Source organism: Balearica regulorum, chromosome 2, assembly GCF_011004875.1.
Source record: "Balearica regulorum gibbericeps isolate bBalReg1 chromosome 2, bBalReg1.pri, whole genome shotgun sequence".
NCBI lineage: Eukaryota > Metazoa > Chordata > Aves > Gruiformes > Gruidae > Balearica > Balearica regulorum.
The window spans coordinates 147,348,239-147,367,587 of record NC_046185.1 but is presented as its reverse complement, the minus strand read 5'-3'; the positions used below and the strand labels follow the sequence as shown (position 1 = coordinate 147,367,587).

The following is a 19,349-nucleotide window of genomic DNA, read 5'->3' as shown; positions in this document are numbered from 1 at the left end:
ACATATTTTAGCAAGATTCCGCTGTTTCTGCTTTTGACCCAGCTAGCTAGCCAGGGTTTGAGCACTTGCAGACAGTTCCCATTGCCGGGGAGAAAAAATGCCAGAGCTAAGTAATTTGACATTATCCTAATGATTTACAAGAAAATGCCATTTCTGTGAACACACTCAGAAAAAAATCAGCAGCAGATAGCATCTTTGGTCAAAAGCACCAGCCTTTTTCATGGCAGCATCCCATCCAAAATGTCATTCAGCACATAGCCAAAGATGAGTTCACCCTTGACCTTTATACATTGTCTCTTATGGTGCACCACAGTGAATGAGCACCAAATCCATTTTGCTGAGATTTCATGGCTGTTTCTTACGGAGTTTGTACTTTTTCGTCTGGCAGTGTTTCTCACTGGCAATTGTTCAATCTGATGGTGCACCAACATGAAAGACAGTTGGAGATCTGTGACCAAGTTTACAACCTCTAAGTGTCTTTGGCCTTGTCTCATCATCTTTCAGATATTTCTGCATTGTTCAATTGCTAATTTATTCTAGATACCTTTACTGATATTTGACCCACAACTTGAGTCTTCACCAATCCACTGCCACTGAATTGTTCCTTAACCACCTCTCCCAACCTTTAGTTGGGTCCCTGGCTTCATACCAGATGTGAAAGGCTTATCCAGATATATATAACTCTCTCTCTTGTCTTTGGGGAATGTCAGTAACAACATCACAGGAGGACTACTAATATTGTTTACTAGAATGACTTCTTTCTGTTTGATTCCCTGACCATTATTTTAGATGAGGAGATTGAGCTGAGCCAAGTGTGCCTCCCAGGGAGCTTTCCCTACAAAATTGGTACATTTTTGCATGATGTAAGCTTGGGAAAAATCCCTGATCTCGCGTTTAGACTACTGCAGGTAAAACTGGATAGGAAACAATTGTTAATGCTTTCCAGCAAGCCTGATGCAGGTGATGATCTTTAATTTTGATATTCTTTTTGAAATTAATTTTCAGCTTTTTTTGTCCTTTTTGCAGCTTCTCTCTGTTAGTGTTTTTCAAGGTTGACTTTATTACTTCATGGTATCATTGAATTTTTTTGCCATACTGGACAGAAGGTGTTGCACTAGAGCTTCTCAATCTGCCTAAATGCTTTGTAATTAATTACTGCTCTAACAAAGATTTCCTTTTTACCTGCAATTCATTCTGTAGCACTTCCCAGAAACAGTTGGGTGCCACATTAGTTCTTGCAAAATTACCAGCTGTTTTTCAAGTAGTTATTTCAGCTTGGCTAAAGAGGAACAGAAGCTAATGATTTCTCTCTTTCAATCCTGCTTTTAATACTGGTGTTGCAACTTCTCAGGCACGGAGCTATTCATTCATTTTTGGGAAGGTTTTTCAGATTATTTTTGTCAGAAAGAGACATAGAGATACATGGGTGTCAGATTTATTTTTGTTTATATAGACAGACTAGACAGTTTCTTCTTCACAGAACACTGTAGGAAAAAAAGCAACAAGAGACAGTTTCTTTGCTTTCCAATGCAGGTTTTCATAGACAGCATTGTGTTCAAAAAATCTCTCAATTGGTTTTTTTGGAGTTTTTTTGTAAAGTCTTTTCTGTCTGTCCTGATTTTCTGTGCAGTCTTACACACCATTTTTCTCCCAGATTTTTTTCACACTCATTGTCTTGCTCCTGTTGCTCCCCTACAAGCAAGATCTCATCCTGTTAGTTTGCACTGAGGCACCAGGAGAGGGTCATCCTATGGCTCAACACCTATTCCAGTCTTGCAGTATTTTGGATGGTTGTATTTGTGTTTCAGACATGAAGGAGATGAATTGATTTTGCATGTAATTCACATTTATGTATAATTATGGAGTTTTTGATGTCTGATGACAGAAGGGAACACAGGTATCACCTTCTCCTATTTTAAGGTCTCCATATAAAATTAATCTACCATCTCTTGCTGGTAACTTACTTCAGTAAGTGAAAGTGGCATTTAGCTAACACCCTCATGGCTCAAGACTGTTGTATTTAGTTCCATTCCCCGAAAGGCAAGAGTAAAAATGTTTGATAGTAGCACAATTTCACAACAATATTGGAAATTATTTTTTTTATAAGGCTTGTTCTATATATATTCTTCTCAGTAGTTCCATCTCTAAAGACTGAGATGGGGAAAGGACTTTTTAACACTAGAGCATTAGTGTGTGGTACGAAGTAAGATACAGAAATGAATTTGTGGTGTATGATCTAGTGACATCCACAGAAACCAAGCTCAGTTGCTCAAAGCCATGTGTGTGCAGGTTTAGACAAAGAGTGGCAGGGTAAAGTGAAGGCTGCAAGTAAACCGTTAAGGTTAATTAATATTTTTCTTCTGGCTAACTTATTGTTGGAAGCAAAGAAACAAAATATTACAGCCAGAGGAAATTCTGGTTTAGGATTAAAATGTCAAACAATTTAAGTCTTTGACAGTGGGCAAACTTGTCCTTAAGGGAGTTAACCTGGTGTCTACAGGGGTCACTCAGCTACTGGAACAAGTGCCAGGCTTTACCATGGTGGCAGGGAAGTGACTGTGCACATTTCTGTATTACCAGGACAGAGTGTCCTGACGACTGGCCAGATGATAGCAGGTGAGCCACTGCTACCAGGACTACTGTTTTTGTGACTTCTGTTTTGACTCATTTTGAGGTGAAGAATTCCTCTTACTGTGTTTGGAATGAGAAGACCCATCGGCACTGAAAGAATATCACTCTTATTCTCATTTCACTGTTATTTATTCTTTCTCTCTCTTATTATGCAACAATTTGTATGTACATTTTCTTTTCATTGTACTTCAGTGGAAGTGTTTTCCTACTTTTGTTTTAGTTATCAAAGTGCTTTTATGCTGCTTTCCTTCAATCCTGTTTCAACTGCAGAATATTTTCATTTCACTTTCTAATATTCTTCCTTCTCTCAGTTTTTACATTCATTATCTTTCAATTTATTGTATCTTTCTGAGGCTTTCTGTTTAGCTCTCTCCTGTTTTTCTTTGATTTAAATCAGCAGGATTTTATTTAAATATTACCAAGTTTTGCTTTCAGTGTGAAGATTTCTACTTCAAAATTATCTTAATGAACATCCTGCAATAAATGAATGTAAGTTTTTTGTCCCTGATGTACCTTTTTTTTTTCCTTTGTAATTGAAACCTTTTAGGTTGGTTTTCTCCCCTTTTGCTTTTGATCTTCCCTTTTTTTGTCTTCTATTTCCTCTTAATTTCTAGTTTAATTGGTGTGCATCAGCATATAGACATGATATATACATTTTTGCTTACCATATGTTCATAATTTTTCAGTGTATTAAAGTGTCCCTTTATTCTTATTTTAAATTGCATATAGTCTGTAGATGGAGAAAAGTCAGAAGTGAGTATCAGTTGCTTTCAGTCATGGATATATTGTTACTCTGCTGGGAAAAAAAGTGATTTCTTGGTTATTTTCTAAGTCATCATCATATTACCTTAAAACCTATGTAGAAGTCAGTCTGTAGGAGACAGAAATCAGGTTTGCTGTACTCCCAAAAGCTCATGTTATGCAGGAAACCTTAGTGGATATTAGGACAGAATTTTCAAGTGCCTTTTGTTGCATTTTAAAATGAGCGCTAAAATTTCATATATTTGGTTGAAGCCAGTGTTACTGATTGGCTACATGTTCACTATTTATGCTTGTCTCCTTCAGCCTGAGTTCTTCAGATTCAGCTCATCTGCTTCCACCAGACAAGTAGTGAGAATTAACATAAAGAGGCCTTGATCTGACATTTAAGGTCTTCCTTTCTTTATTCTGATGAAAAAAAGTCTGTTGCTAACACTCAGGTATCTCACTTTTCCTTTGCTTGGGAAGCTACCTTATTTTACTCACACTGGCAATCCAAATAAATACACAAATTTCAACAAACCATGAAATTCCATGTATATCTTGATTGTCTAATTTGTATTAGATACTTCATTGATAGTACATAACAATTGGTCAGATCCAGAAAAGATTAGTGCATACAACCTTTGAGGAATAAATACGGCAAATGGGCATGCTGGCAATTTGATTCCAAAGTCTGTGAATACTGCAGAACACGCTGTACTGCAATATCTTCCTGTGGGATGTGGGTACTTAAAGTTTTGAAGTCTTTATATAGCTTGGAATGGAAGTTAAGTCAATGAGAATCAGTAAGTCCTTTCATCTCTCTCCCTAGTGGTGTGTCCTCCTTGTGTGATATGAGCCTTCTGAAGAAGAAAGGCTCCAGAGTAGCTGAGCCTGCTCCCCTCCCTTTCTCCAAACTCCAGGGGTTATCTTTTTCCTTGCCTCACTAAGGCAGGACCATGTTGTAGGCCATTGGAAGTACTAGTGTTTGAAGTACAGTCTGAACACAGTCCTGCAAATGCAGGTTGTATGAATTACTGTATATTACTGGCAACAGCCTCGCACTGTGTACTAGCTCATGGAGAGTGCTTTTGTTCCTCAGCGTGACACTGACATTTTGAACACTGATTTCAGGGATGTCTCCTCCCTCCCTAGCACACACCAATATCTGTGGCTCTGTATCTAAAATATTTATGCGTACGATTTGCCTGAGGCTTTGACACCCACCACAGAAAATCCTAGAACAAGGAAATAACTGTGCTGCTGGTTAGTCTGGTCAGAAGAAACTAGTCAGATGAAATGGAGAAAAACCCCCGCTTCATTTCACATGCTGGGATTGCAGAGATGCTTCCTGGTACATGGGCCAAGGAGTCTGCTTGCACGGGTACAGTAGTGATACTCTTCTCTCGTGCCAACAGATGGATGAAGAACTGAAAAGGAAACAGGATTTGTTTCCCTTCCTTGTGCTATCCTTCCCATATGTTTTTATAAAATGCCCTCTGGTTTCGAGGATGAAAAAAATGACCATTAGTAAAAGACAAGTCAAAGAAAAAAGAGGAAATAATACCTGACTGCTCTTTATATTGTAATGTGGAGATCTGTATTCCATCTCCAGGTGCAGCTGGCAGGAATACAGGGCAGAAATCCTTCACCCCTCTTTGTATTCATATTCAGTTGCTAAGCTCTGTCATTTTAAGGAGAATGACACAGCAGTTATATTTTCTTCTCTGGCAGCCAAGGAAAAATGGTTCTTTTATGCTAGGTAGCTGAACTCTGTTTCTGTAACATGGGTCCCTAGAGTCCAGTAATCAAATATGGCATTTGGAGGGAGAGGAATTATAGATTTCACAGGAAGAGCTATGGCTTTTGTTGGTTTCTTGTCCCCTTTCAAGTGTATCAGCAGGCTGCACTGCCACAGAAGGCTGAACACATCAAAACAGCGCTCTATGTACTCCCTCTTGGTGAGGGTCACATCCACACTTCTCTTATCCACCAGACTCTTACATCTGTTTCTGACTTTTGTTTTATTTTGGACTAGATGGTGCTCTGGTTTTGCTTCTTTTACATGCAAGCCCCCAGCCGGTTTGCCAACCTGAAAGCTAATGGGTGGGAAAAAATTGTCTTCCACTCAACAGCGTCATGGTAAAACTGTGTTTTACCATCTTGGTAATCAGATGGTTTTCTGTTCTGAAGTGTATAATGTAGTACAAATGCTTGCCATCAAATAATAAATACCTCACCCGTAAACCTCTTGTAATATTTTTGAACTTGGCTAAATACTTTTCTGTGCATGTAACATGAGCACAGGTGCATGCATATGTTTGGTACGTATCTGATACCACAAATTATTTAGCAGGAACAGTTTTCGTTGTTAGAGAGTTTACACTCCCTCAAAACTAGCGACTCCTGGTCTTCCATTCTCAAATAGATTTTTGCTAAAATGATATAGTTTCCTTTGTAAAGGTTTGCTGTAACCACACTGTACCCCAAAAGGACAGTGCTTATTCAGGCAGCAAGACAGAGTCCTCTCCCTTCTGAAAACTGCACTTTTCATTTGAAGATGTGTCTTGCTTTTTCAGCATCTGCCTCCTGCTTTGCAGTGATTCCTGATGCTCAAAAGGGTGTAATTATTTTTTTTTCTTGTTAAAAATAATGACATTACAGATAGAGGAATTTTTGAAAACAGCGGGAAGCTTCCCGGTATTAGAAAGATGATACCTTTTCACCTCTGAATTTGAGGTAAGATGGAAAATTAGATGCAAGGTTAGTTGTAAGAATTTGGATTTCAGTTAGAAACAGGTTGGGTGTGTTCCTTACACATGTGCTAAGTTCTGTATAAGTTTCTGTAAAAAGAAGATTTCTGACTGCTTAATATGTAATTTGATCTCCTCTGAACAATCCTTTTCAGCCTTTTAAGCCATGTAAGTCAGGGAATCCAGAATGGCAATGGTACCACATTTATGTACTAGCTCAAGCATTATCAAATCTATCTGTCCTAATCTGGACTATTGGACTTTTAGTGTCCTCTGCTGAGTGCTTTGTTAATGCAAAACATGAGAGAAATTAGTGCAGAACATTAGATTTTATTCTCTTCATTACAAAAAGGTATGAAGTATTTGTAAAATCTTATTTTTGTGTGTAAAGCTTGAAACTTCATATGACACTGCAAGTGACGGCTAAGTTAAGTTTTGATTAAGGTTTGATTTAGGGCTCTGTGAATAAAACTAAATATTCCACATTGGTTGCGAGAGATTAAGATATAAATCATGATTCATCTGAAAGCACATTTTCATTCAGTGTGTGTTCACTGAGGATGAGTTAATGTTCCAGGGAGAGCTTTACATTTCACACTTCCAAAATATTTTTGCTTAGATTCCCTCTGCCTGTCTTTGATTCCCATGCTTCTCTCCCACAGCTTTGACATCTGGCAGCATCAAAAGGCAATTCCCACACATCCAGGTGGAGGAGAATCCAGAAGAGATCTCATTCTCAATTTCTGTAGCATGGCAGCAGTTCAGGGGATCCTTCTGTTTGCCCTGCCAGCTGTCCAAGTTTGATGTTCCCTTTTCCTTTAAACAGTTAGTAGGAAGAAAGTGGAAGGGAAATTTCCAAGTGACTCAACAGTTGGAAGTGTTAACGGCTCCCCTGGCAAGCGGTTGTTTCAGTTGTTCAGTGTGATCCCCTAGAGCAGCTTTCGATACACTTCAGAGGATTTTATATCCAGCAGACAATAAATATAATTAGTAACATTATGTGCAATCACGTACTTGATCCTGGTTGATGCTATGCTTCCACCATTGCTCAGATTGGTTATACCCACTATGCACATAAATAGCTGCAGAGAAATCAAAGCACAGCTACCGTGAGAAGATCTTGCAGGCTTCTCTCTGTAATGCAAATGGGCAACAGCTGATGTTCAGTGAACGTGAGTTCCAATTGTAATTGAAGGCACGTGGGTAATGTAACATGTTAACATAACCTTCATTTTACTAACTCTTTCCATTTGTGAGGAAGCCTAGAGCAAAAACTAGTGTGCCTATTCACAATTTGAGAAGGAATTGCAGCTTCCCGTGGTACACTGTGGCCCCACTAGGACCGAGGATGCCTCGGGCTAGCTTTCAGACGTTTTGTGCCTTCATAAATAAAAGAATGTGGTGCAGTGTGCGAGGAAAGGAAAGGCATATTGTATTCTGTTTTCTCAGCTGAGACATGCTGCAGCTTAGGTGGAATGTCAGGCAAAAAAGTCAGCTGGCAATAAGGTTTGTTTGTCAGTGACACCAAATCCTGACTGCAGTTCATATTCAGAACTCCAGAGCAGGATGGCCTGTGATTTGGTTATCCCCCAGTTACAATACCAGTAGGGGAAATGGAGATAATGTACAAAAATTATGATATATCAGCTGTTAATAGGTACATAGGCTAAACTCTTTGGACTGCACGGCTACCATTGAAGACTAATTCCAAAATAATGGCGGTTTCTGTTATAATCCAAATCACATGAATAGGGTTAGTCCTTTTATATTTGAACTGCTAGAACACTTCCTAAGACATAATATAATGTAGAACATATATATGGAAATACATACATTAGAGGTTATAGAGATGAGTTGAAGACCTCATCTTTTAGAAATTACAGTAAAAAAAAAAAAAAGTAAAAAAAAATCACACTCCAGAGAGGTCAATGGGTCTGCCAAAGCCAAAACAACCAGCCAAAGCCCTCGCCACTCCCATAACATCTGTACAAACTGTGCTCCAAATATAGAATCCATTCTCCTCTGGTCTCAGTTAGTAGTTCTTTGTCATTAGGTTGCAATAGAGTATTTAATGTATAAAATCTGCTTTTGTAAGGAAAATGAGTGAATTAAACATCTAGGAAAGATTTTGTAGGTGAATATTCAAAACCTAATTTTTTGTCAGCTGCACTACATGTAACTGGTTTAGAATATTCTGTGTTCATCGTAATGACCCTAAAATGACATTTTAGGATTCAAACCTGGGGACAAATAGGACTCCAGTTTTAGGGTTGGAGCCAAATTGTTGATGTAGTTTTATTTTTACAGTGCTGTAGTAAGAACTGGTCAGTGGGATCTGGAAGGGTGATAAAAGGTTTGTGTTTTAAGTGAATTAAATTGTAAGTGAAGTAGATTGCCCATAAAATTCTAAATGTCAGATATAGAATTCATACAGTTTTTAAAATCCAGAAAACAACGGTTCATGGAAGTTGGATGAAGACAATAATTATTGTCATTCGTTCTAAATTATAATTTTGTGTTCACTTCCATTTTACCCTATTCTTTAGCAAAAACCACAAAAACATGTCAGTATGACCGAACACTACAAGTAATGTCTTCCTATATTTTTAAAGGCTGGTAACATTTTTAAACATTTTACTTCTTGAATTTCCTGGGAGATCATTTACCACCCTATTTTATAACAAATACCTTTAGCTTTTGCGTGAAAAAAAACTATGCTTTAAGGGGCTGCTATGACATTACATTTATCAAATGTGTTCTTTTGAGTGTTTATGGTCTTGCAGTCCTAAATGGCCATTCCAAAGGCAGTCTAGGGAAGGTGGTGGCATTTTCTGTTCATCAAAATTGTCTGCTCTGCCAGGACATGGGTTGTTTGAGATCTGGCCTCTTCTCCTCTTGGCAGAGCTCAAGACTCTGTGTATTTAATACTTTACAACTCTGTGATGTTTTACAATGACAATAATGTGTTAATGATCACAAAGGCTTTTGAGCTGTGACTCAGTATCCTCCACCCCCTGTTCCTCAGTAGAAATGAGCACTTCCTGGCAAAAATATTCTCCTCGTTACTGTCTCTTGATGACGAGGGTGGATGTTCAGTTGACTGTTCTCTTTCTTTTAATGTTGACAGTAGAAAACAGGACATCTTGGGTTCCTTTTATTTTTCTCTAGACTATGAGATTTAATACCTGCTTGCATACATGGCTTCTGGAGACTCTGCTAGCCTGGGCTTTGTCTGAGTATAGCCCTTTTGTGCAGTTCCACTGAAGGGGAATGAAAGCTGTACTACTTTTATTTAAAGGAATAAAATGCCCACTGGCTTTTTGCAGTACAGAGCTTTCAGCCCCTCAGAGAGGCCAGAAGGGACCACAGATGGATTGCCCTGAAAAAGGATATCGTAGAATTGACTGATCCACCGTTCCACAAAATATGCTGAATTAAGGAGAAGGCCTGAATGACCAGATACGTAGACTGTGATGTACTAGAGAAGCAGTTTGCCAACCATTCTTCCACTGGACTAGCTAGTACTTCCCAAATTCCCACTCCATCTGCTGTTGAATGTATGATGGACTTATACAATGAAGACCACTGTAACCAGTATGAATGATATTGGCTGTTCATACAAATCAGGAATTTTGGAACAATTTTGTGAGTATGCTCTCAGGAGTAACTGAAATATGAGATAGTCCCCTGTAAAAGGAAAACAAATTACGAATAAATTAGAAGATTTTATGTGGCATGAGCACATTAGATGTTCTTTTTGTCATTCCTTTCAAAATTTCTTTGTTTTCTTTGACATATGCTAAACAGCTATGTGTGATCTTCTGTTGTAATTTAATTCAAAATCAAATTTTAATTTCATATATTGAAACTGCTTTTAAGAGTTATAATTATATGATTCTGCATTTCCCACAATGCAGAATCATTTTGATGCACAATGCATCAGAATTACTTCAGCTTACATGATGGATACATATATTTAGGATTAATTATTGCTAGCTGATAAAATAGTGTTATAAAATAATGGTACTTAAAACAGTCTAATCATGACACTAATAAAGTTTAGTTTAAAACATTTTATTTATCCATTGTAGTATGTCAGTAAGTAGTCCTGAGAGTGGAGACATTTTGGTTTTTTGCATCATAAGTAATGTTAGTTATTTAAAGACAAGATTAATCATTTTGTTGATATCCCCACTGCACCCCTATTTTTTTTTTTTTTCCAAGGATTTGAAGATTGCATGGCTTATTTGTTATATCTTTATAATTTAGGTTATGGAAACTTCCTGAGCTTGTAATGTTCTGAATTTGCCACTGACTCCAAGTAGTTCAGAGCTTCAATTCTAATGAGGTCAGTGAGCATGGCAGATATTTATTAGCACCCTGTGTGAATTAGGCCATACTTTCAGGTTGTTATTTCAACAACCTAATTATATCTGGGTTTGATATTCCAATTTACTAACTAATACTGACTCCTGTAATGGATAGTATGCAGACAAACTGCTGCTTCTGACAGCACCACTGAGAGCAACAAGCCTGGTAGCTCAGACATCTGTGAAAGCAGCCTAACTGACATGTAAAGGGCAAGAAAAAAGAAAAAGAGAAAAAAAATAAAGAAAAGAAATGAAGGGAAAGTTACTGTTACAAGAGAAAATGCCAAGATGCCTTACCGTGTTGTTCTCTACTGTTCTAAAAACAGCCCTGTTCTGTATCAGGTCTCACCATCTGCAGTCTTCAGGTTAGTGCTTTTTATGTGCTTGTGCAGTCTGACCTATTCCCGGTAAATTTGACTGTGCTGTGCTACTCTTTCTGACTAGAAAATAATAAAACTCTATAATAGATAAGAGTTATAATCAGTTTAGAGTATGTCTTTCCATTCTCTAGCTTATTTGAAAAGTTAATGCTGAGCAATTTAACTTTAGAGCTGGCTGGGACTTTTTCAATGTTGTTCATCGGAAGATAGGAATTTAATGCCAAACTTCTTTATAGGAATGGAACACTTGTGTTTAATGTCCTAATGCCCCCCCCCCCCCCCCCCCCAATTCTATTAAGTTTTGAGATTGTTAAGGTTATAGCTTGACATTTTTGAAACAAAGAATCCAGCTCCGTGTTGAAATATGTTTCATTTTGAAGTCACATAAATTATAATAAACACTGAAAACGATCAGAATTAAACCTCAATCTTTTGAAATGATTGGCATAAAATTGTTTCTTTACCTGATTTTTGAAATTTCTTTTTGCATGAACCTTTGAGATTTTTTTTCTTTTTATCCTAATTTGGAACAGGAGAGTTCATGACAATCATTTCTGCACTGGAAAATTATTTCTAAGGTTTTCCTAATGTTATCAGTATCTAACATCTCTGTACTCTTCTGGTTGTTCTTTGTACTCCTGTGATTGCTTTTCTATCATGTCCTTTAGAGACTACTCCCTTGCTCTGTACCATGGAGATATTTTTGGAGTTCTGTACCTCATCTCAGCCTATTCACCATCTCTATCTCTGGGCAGTCCTTGGACACTCACTAGAGTCTTTACGTTCTCTGATATCTGTTTTTAATGTCAAGCAAACAGCTCAAGTTGGATGCATTAGGCTTAATCTTCTCTAAACTGCCATTATGACTTTTTTCAAATACTGTGGAGACCTAGGGTACAAGTAGTTGAGCAGCGCAAGTCACATGCTGGTACACAGGAGCGTTCTATGTTACATGGGATGCATTGTTTGGAGCTGGGTGCTGGGACATCTGGAGGGAAGCATCTGTGAGAGGCTCAGTTCTTTTGTGGTTTGAACACAGAGGGAACTTTCACAGAAGTGAGGTGCTTGAGGAGGCATACCTTGGGACAGCTGAGCTGACCTAGCAGTTTGCTGCCTTCTGCTGCCTATGTCTTTGGGTACCTGGTCCTGTGTCCTCCCTTGCACTTCATCTGTCACTGATCTGACCCCTTACTGAGTTGACTTAGCTCACCAAGCCAGCAGAAAAACAACCCAGCTGAGAGGAAGAGAACGGGTGGTAGGAATGTTAGATTGTCTCAGGCAGCTCATGGAGCATCTACCTCAGATATGCAGCGGGGATCAGGGGTGGACAGCCTATATCCTTTTTGAAAGGTATCACCTCATGACTCCTGCTGAGTTCTTCCAACACTCTTAACTTTAGCAGAGAATGATGTTTAAAAGTCTGCTATAGCTCATCTGTCATAGCAACCAAGCCACTTTTCTTCTCTTTTCACGTCTTTCACATCTTATTCTCATCATATCTATCCTGCCTTACTTGCTGCTAAAGTATAAAGATTCTTGTTTCTGATTAGCCTGTGATATGAGCCTTCTTTAAAACTCTCATTACATTCTTGGGTGACCACAGTTGTGTTCCATGTATTCTGCTGTTCATGCTTGGGGAGGATGTAAAATACTGCAGAAGAAACGCATTAGCCTTCAAATCTCTCTGTAGAGCTATTTCTCAAGATATTTGTATTGTTAACACACTGCTGTGCTGAGCTCATCTCAAGAACTTACACAAGAATATACACAGCATAGGAAATAAACAGCAGGAATTAGAGGGTGTGTTGTTGCCCAAAGAGGTGTAGTGAAATCTCCATCCTGAACTCAAAATTGGACAAGACCCTAAGCAACGTAACCTAACTTCAAATTTGGCCCTGATTTTAAAAGGGGGATGGACTATATGACCTCTAGAAGTCTCTTCCAACCTTAACTGTTGCATCATGACCCTTTTGTGTATGTGTTCTCTTGCACTCTGTTGTCTCTTGGCTTTCACTTTCCTTTCTTTGACTTCAAGTTCTTTGAAACTGTGTCACTGTTACTTACATGTGATTTTTTTTTTACCTGTTTTATATGGGGAAGAGTGGCTGGAAAGCTGCCCGGTGGAAAAGGACCTGGGGATCTTGGTCTACAACCAACTGAGTATAAGCCAGCAGTGTGCCCAGGTGGCCAAGAAGGCCAACAGGATCTGGGCTTGTATCAGGAATAGTGTGGCCAGCAGGACTAGGGAAGTGATCGCCCCCCTATACTTGGCATCGGTGAGGCCGCACCTCAAGTACTGTGTTCAGTTTTAGGCCCCTCACTACAAGAAAGACATTGAGGTGCTGGAGCGTGTCCAGAGAAGGGCAACGAAGCTGGTGAAGGGTCTAGAGCACAAGTCTTATGAGGAGCGGCCGAGGGAACTGGGGTTGTTTAGTCTGGAGAAAAGGAGGCTGAGGGGAGACCTTATAGGTCTCTGCAACTACCTGAAAGGAGGTTGTAGCCAGGTGGGGGTTGGTCTCTTCTCCCAAGTCACAAGCAATAGGACAAGAGGAAATGACCTCAAGTTGTGCCAGGGGAGGTTTAGATTGGATATTAGGAAAAATTTCTTCCTCGAAAGGGTTACCAATCATTGGAACAGGCTGCCCAAGGAAGTGGTTGAGTCACCATCCCTGGAGGTGTTTGAAAGACGTGTACATGTGGTGCTGAGGGACATGGTTTAGTGTTTGGACTTAGCAGTGCTAGGTTAATGGTTGGACTCAATGGTCTTAAAGGTCTTTCCAACCAAAATAATTCTATGATTCTATAAATATATTTAAAATATGACTTTAAATACATATATAAATAAATATTCTTTTTCATATGGTCTTTTTCTTTTTTCTCCCAAATCTGTTTGGCATTTGTTTTTTCTGTCCTTACTCAGGTTGGTTAGTACCTTTTCATCAAAAGTTTTGCTGCAGCTTTTGATGGGATGATTCCTGGAAGGGAAGGATTACTTCAGCACATGAGGGTAGCTAAATCAGACCCTGTGTGATATCAAGTGCATTACTGTGCAAGTAATTTTGTTATTAGAAACACTGAATTCAGTTAGATTTAGCAAAGAGGTGAAAACTGTTGATAGTATTCAAATATGGTACTCTCTGTAAGTGATGATGCTGTATTCTGGCGTAATTGCAACTTTTGTGCTCCCCAGAAATCTATAGCTTGAACGTGCTTTTAAAGACACTAGAATTAAGTACATAATAATCATTGTCTTTCTTTTTACTTCCTGCTCTCTCATGCAGTTGTTATTACAAAATGTTGCAATATTCTTAGTGAGTTCTCTGAAGTCTTAGTAGCCTGGTAGTGAAAACATGAGTTGAGATAACATCAACACATAAAGTGAAATAAATGCTTAAAACTGTATGATGTCTGTAAGCGTCAATGAAGTGATTATTGTTTCACATCTGGTCCAGTAAATGGCATGTATTCCAGTAAATGGCAAAAATGCAGTAGTTAGCAGTTCTGCTATATGAAAGAATGAAAGAGAGTATAAGTATGGTTTTGATAAATTATTATATCTTGGAACCTGCCCTTTAAATTATTTATTTTTTCAGCATAAGCTTTTTTACCTTGTAGGTATACAATGCTCTCTTAATGATTCCTTTCCTGTTTCCACAGTCCGACCTTTTTCTTTCCCCGTCCTTCTGAAAGCACATCCTGATCAGTACACACTGCAGACCCCATTGTCTGCTGCAGCAGGTTGATACCCACTATCATTCTTTCAGCTTCTTCTTCTTCTTGGATGCTTCCTCTCTGTCTTTTATCATGTTCATCCATTTCTCTCTCTCTTTTCTCTGGGGAAGGCTATAAAGGTATAGTAAGAGAAATATGATAAAATCCTTCAAGTAGATAATTTAAAATGAATATCTGGGTTGCTTGGTAAGTGGGACAAGAGAAAAAAGAAACTTTTGATACATCAGAATGCATCTGGTAGAGTCTTAATGCAACAAGAAAAAACATCCACCTGTACTTCTGGGAGCAATGGTCAACCCTCAGCTCCCTCACCAATAAATCTGGTTTCAGCTAAATGAATTTCATGTTCCACCACTGTGTTTTATTGTTCCCTTAGGTTAACTAAAACCAGTGCTTTTGCTGCTGCTGCAGTTGATGATGTTATAGAACGTTATACTTTGGTCTGAGCCAAAAGATTGCAGTTAACTGTGGGTGATGATGATGAAGAAAAGTCAAACTCTTTTTCTGCATCATTTAATCTCACCTTGAATTATCTGTATGTCACCAGAAACACAGTTCAAATCTGTTCTCTCTTCACTAACCTGCTTATTTATGTGATTCCCAAATTATCTTCCAAATAGACAAGCATCTGGAGATTTCTTAACTATTTTTTATGAAAAAAATTATTAAAAACTATTTTTGCAGCCCTATTACAGTATTCTTTTAATGGAAAAAAAAAAGGTGGAATTATTCAATCAAGTGTCTTCAACACTGATATGTGTTGATATATATGCTGATACATATGCTACCTAAATAAAAGACTGAAAGATAATTAATGAACCTGTGGAATCCTTGAAACTCCTTCTTTGTGTTTGGATTGAATCTCTTCCTAATACTTCAGCTTCTAATGCTTCCCAAAATGTCTCCTGCTTTGGAAGAACTGGTTTATTTCCCTGGGCTTACGGTTTCCATCATTGCAGGTAAATTAGCAAACAGGTTCTCCAAGACAGTTCGACAGAATTCTCTCAGCTTGCGAGAAGCTAATTGCAAAAGAGGAAAGCGCGTCTCAGACCTGCTGCTGACAGTTGTCGCAGAGGCAGGAGATATGGGTTATCCTTCCCAAAATAAACCTGATGATTTGTAGGATATAATGAAGCTGACCATCAGTAGGCTTGCTGACTTACATTGGCAAGGGATGATTGGTAGAAATTGAGAAAGATCTGTTTTGGGGAGAAGGAATCCAGAGTAAAAAGTTTCTACTAGCATCTTTGCTTCTGTTAGGAAGAAGAAAGGGACCCTCAGAGTGTCTGCCCCTGCCAGGGACCAGGGAAAAGCTACTACTAGCTCTCTGTTGCTGCGGAGCAGGCAGGGTGCCGACTGACCAGCAGCCAGTGTTGGCTTAAGATACTACCTTCTGTTAAGTTAAAAAGTTCAAGCTGTGCTCAGTTTTCAACGCGCATAACCAATTTACTACTAGCATGAGGAGATGAGACTTCTATGAACTGACCTGTGTTTATGCTGGTGGTGAATTAGGCGAAATATATTAATTCTGGCTTGATCACAGAACATTTGATTAAGTTATGTTTTTCTCTATTTTCTCATGAAGGGCTACATCTGGTCATGTAGAAATAGCTTGTAACAACACTGAAACATAAATTATTTGATGAACTACTTAGGACTATTCACTTAATGCATGATAATCCTGTGAACATGTTAACGAGCAGCAATTCTCTGATGATTAAACTGCTTTAAAAATGTCTTTGTACTCATATGTCATTAGAATGAACTTGGCACTTCTAAAATATCCATTATTCATCATGTTCCAGTATTGCATCTGACTGTGTATTGCTTTAATTTCACTCACTTAACAAAGCAATCTATTCATTACAATAGTTTGAAACATGTTTTCTAAATCAGAAAAACCCTAGTTACTTATCTTTACAAATAGAGTAGAGCAAAAAATAACATCCCACATTGTAATTACATACTTAGTGCATTTGAATATGCTAACTAAAACTAAATGGATGTTTTAAGAAAAAACTTTGTTGAAAACAATTATATTGTTATTTGGGGAAGCAGGATAGGTAAAACACCTTGCTGAAAGCACAAGGTTTACCTTTCTTTCTGAAATAGTTCAGCAAACATTTTCTCAGTAATCCTTTTTCACACACATTTATTGTCCTGATCACTCAAGAAGCAGACAAGGACAGAGTATTATTACTGCAAATACAAATACTACTTTTATATATATATAAATTTTTTTTTTAATGGTTGTTTCCTGCTTGTCCTGTATCTTTTCATTTTACAAGTCCTGGGTCCTTCCACCCATTGAACCTCACTAAATCCTGCATCTTTGCTCCTTTTTGAATCTGTGCGTGATGAATGCTCCCGAAGTGGTTCTTCACATCCTAGCAAGCCCATGCGATGTATCTCAGAAAGTATTGGACTTGATTCCACGTTTGAAGATTTTTGACTCGGGCTGCATGGGCTTCATCTCCTGTAGGCAAAAGATGGCTTTCGTCAGAGGAGTTAGACAGAATACCAGCTAAATGGACCACTTGAAGAAGTATCAACAGAAACACATTTTCTTTTCAGTGAAGCTAAATGAATTTCCAGTCGAACTAGTAAAACTAGTAAAAAAAATCTGGTAAATAACAGTGGGAGATGTCTTAATAACCTCCATACAAGCCAGAAATCTTTATTCTCAGAGCTTGCCAGAGTCTGGCAAAACATGCACAGATATGCAGTGACTAAACTTTTAATCATTAGATTCTGAAAAGCGCTTCAGTCTCTTAATTTTGCTTTTAAAATGCTTCTTGGGCTTGCTGGGAAAATAGTGGATAGTTGCCTATGTTGTGCTTATTTCTCACAGATTTTTGATCAAACATGTTTTTAACACATACTGATTTGGTCTGTTGCTGAAGTAGGATGTTGGAACAGATATGGAAGTTTACAAATGCCTTCCTAGTGACCAATAGAGGTAGGGAGTCCATGTTGATTGTATTAACTCTTTCAACAGCTCTTGGTACAATAAAAGTCAAAATATTAACGATTAGCCTACAGAATTGTTAAAATGATGTAATTGTTAAAGTAATGTGAATAAATTATGTGTGAAAGAGATGGAACAATTGTGTGGTAAGAAGAAGATACTGAAAGAGATGGACTTGGAAAGATTTCAGTAGCCATTGATCTCTCTATATTTGGCTAAATATGTTGATGGAATCAGAATAAACTAAGAAACCCAACCATGGGCTCACTTTTTTACATTTCTGTCTCTTCCTGTGAATGACAGTCCTTCTTTGTTCATAGCTCAATAAATAAGAGTTAGTTTGCAATGAGTTAGCAGTTAATTGTGGAGAATTTCTACTGAAACATTCCCAAACTCTATTAGTATGTAGCTTTTTTCATCAATCTTTCCTTATAAAATGGCAGCTTATGGAACATGGTATTTAGTGTGTCATCTATGGCAGTATCAAAATTGAGTTAGAGGTGTCTCAGGCTCAAGATGACGTTTGTATGCCATTTTGTGGTCAGACTTCTACTTTAAGCTTTTCCTTCCAGCTAACCTTGATAGTGTTTGTGGATATATTGCTATAGCTTTGGCTACATTTGTGTGTGATTCAACCTATGGAAAGCCTTAAGTTGTATGTGAAAATCATTCTGAACTGTCTCATAATGAGGAATTGTTATTTACAATGCAAATAATCTACAGTTTCTACAAAATGCTAGATAAGGACTTTTTTTTTAAACTTACACTAATATGTCTGTATTTCTTTAACACACAGCCCCTGTTCTCCCTGGGGCATATCAGCAAAGCCAGTCCCAAGGATATGGATACATGCACCAGACCAGTATGTCATCCATGAGGTCCATGCATTCACAGCCTCATTCAGCAGGTCTGGTGAGTATTTGATTTAAAGAACAATTTTATTTGGTAAGCAACATCATCAGCTGTTGTGAAATCTCTTAAATATGAGTGAATTGGTCCCCTTGAATTGTATATTTGGACTATTTGACTGTCCTAGTCCTAAATGTATAGTCCTCATGTATAAAAAAGATTAAGTGACTGAGGGCAGTGGCAAGAACGTTTATGTCAGAATGCATTTAAAAAAATCATTTATGATCTCCAGAAGGCAGAGAAATAACTGAATCTTCTACTTGCTAAGACAAATAGTAAACACTTGGACAGTATTTCATAGGCTGAGCATTGATGTTATGCTCTGTGATGAATCCAGGCTCCTAGCACTGGATGAAAATGACTGATCTCTTAAAATCACTCTGTTGGTTTAAATTTGTTTAAAATTTTTTGACTTGCTGATTTTGTACTAACGGGCTTTGTGCCTATCCATATTACTCATCTCTGCTTGTGTAAAGCTAGTTCAGGCTCCATATTGGTGTGCACTTTCTAATTCAACAGAACAGTCACGCATCCGTTCATGCCTGATCCAAATCGAGTTATACTGCTGGGCGACTGAGAAGAAGCTTTATCATGAAACCATGGCCACAGTTATGAAGTTCTTAGTTGTGGTGGATGGGATGTAAAGCTGGAGTGAATATTTTGTTTTAGAAGTAACTGGTCATGGAAGGAGAGCTGAATGGGTTTTCAGCTGGGGTTTTTAGGAAATTGAGTTTCTTTTTTCTTTTTGAACTCTTCAGATATCCAGTTCAGTTGTAATGGTTATCATTTTTTTAATCATATCACTGCCTAGCGATTTCATGGTTCAGATCCAGTCACCTTTTAGCTTAAAAATATTGACTTGTAA

General features: G+C 38.1%; 1 protein-coding gene across 11 annotated transcripts in view; it reads left to right on the top strand.

The window, feature by feature from the left end:
- Window positions 1-19,349, top strand: part of NEBL (nebulette) — a 270,611-nt gene that overhangs the window by 241,595 nt on the left and 9,667 nt on the right. For all 11 annotated transcript variants that reach the window (XM_075746339.1, XM_075746338.1, XM_075746329.1 and 8 more), the window contains one exon: window positions 18,372-18,487. In XM_075746339.1, coding sequence (XP_075602454.1) covers window positions 18,372-18,487 — 116 coding nt within the window. The remainder of the gene's footprint in view (window positions 1-18,371; window positions 18,488-19,349) is intronic.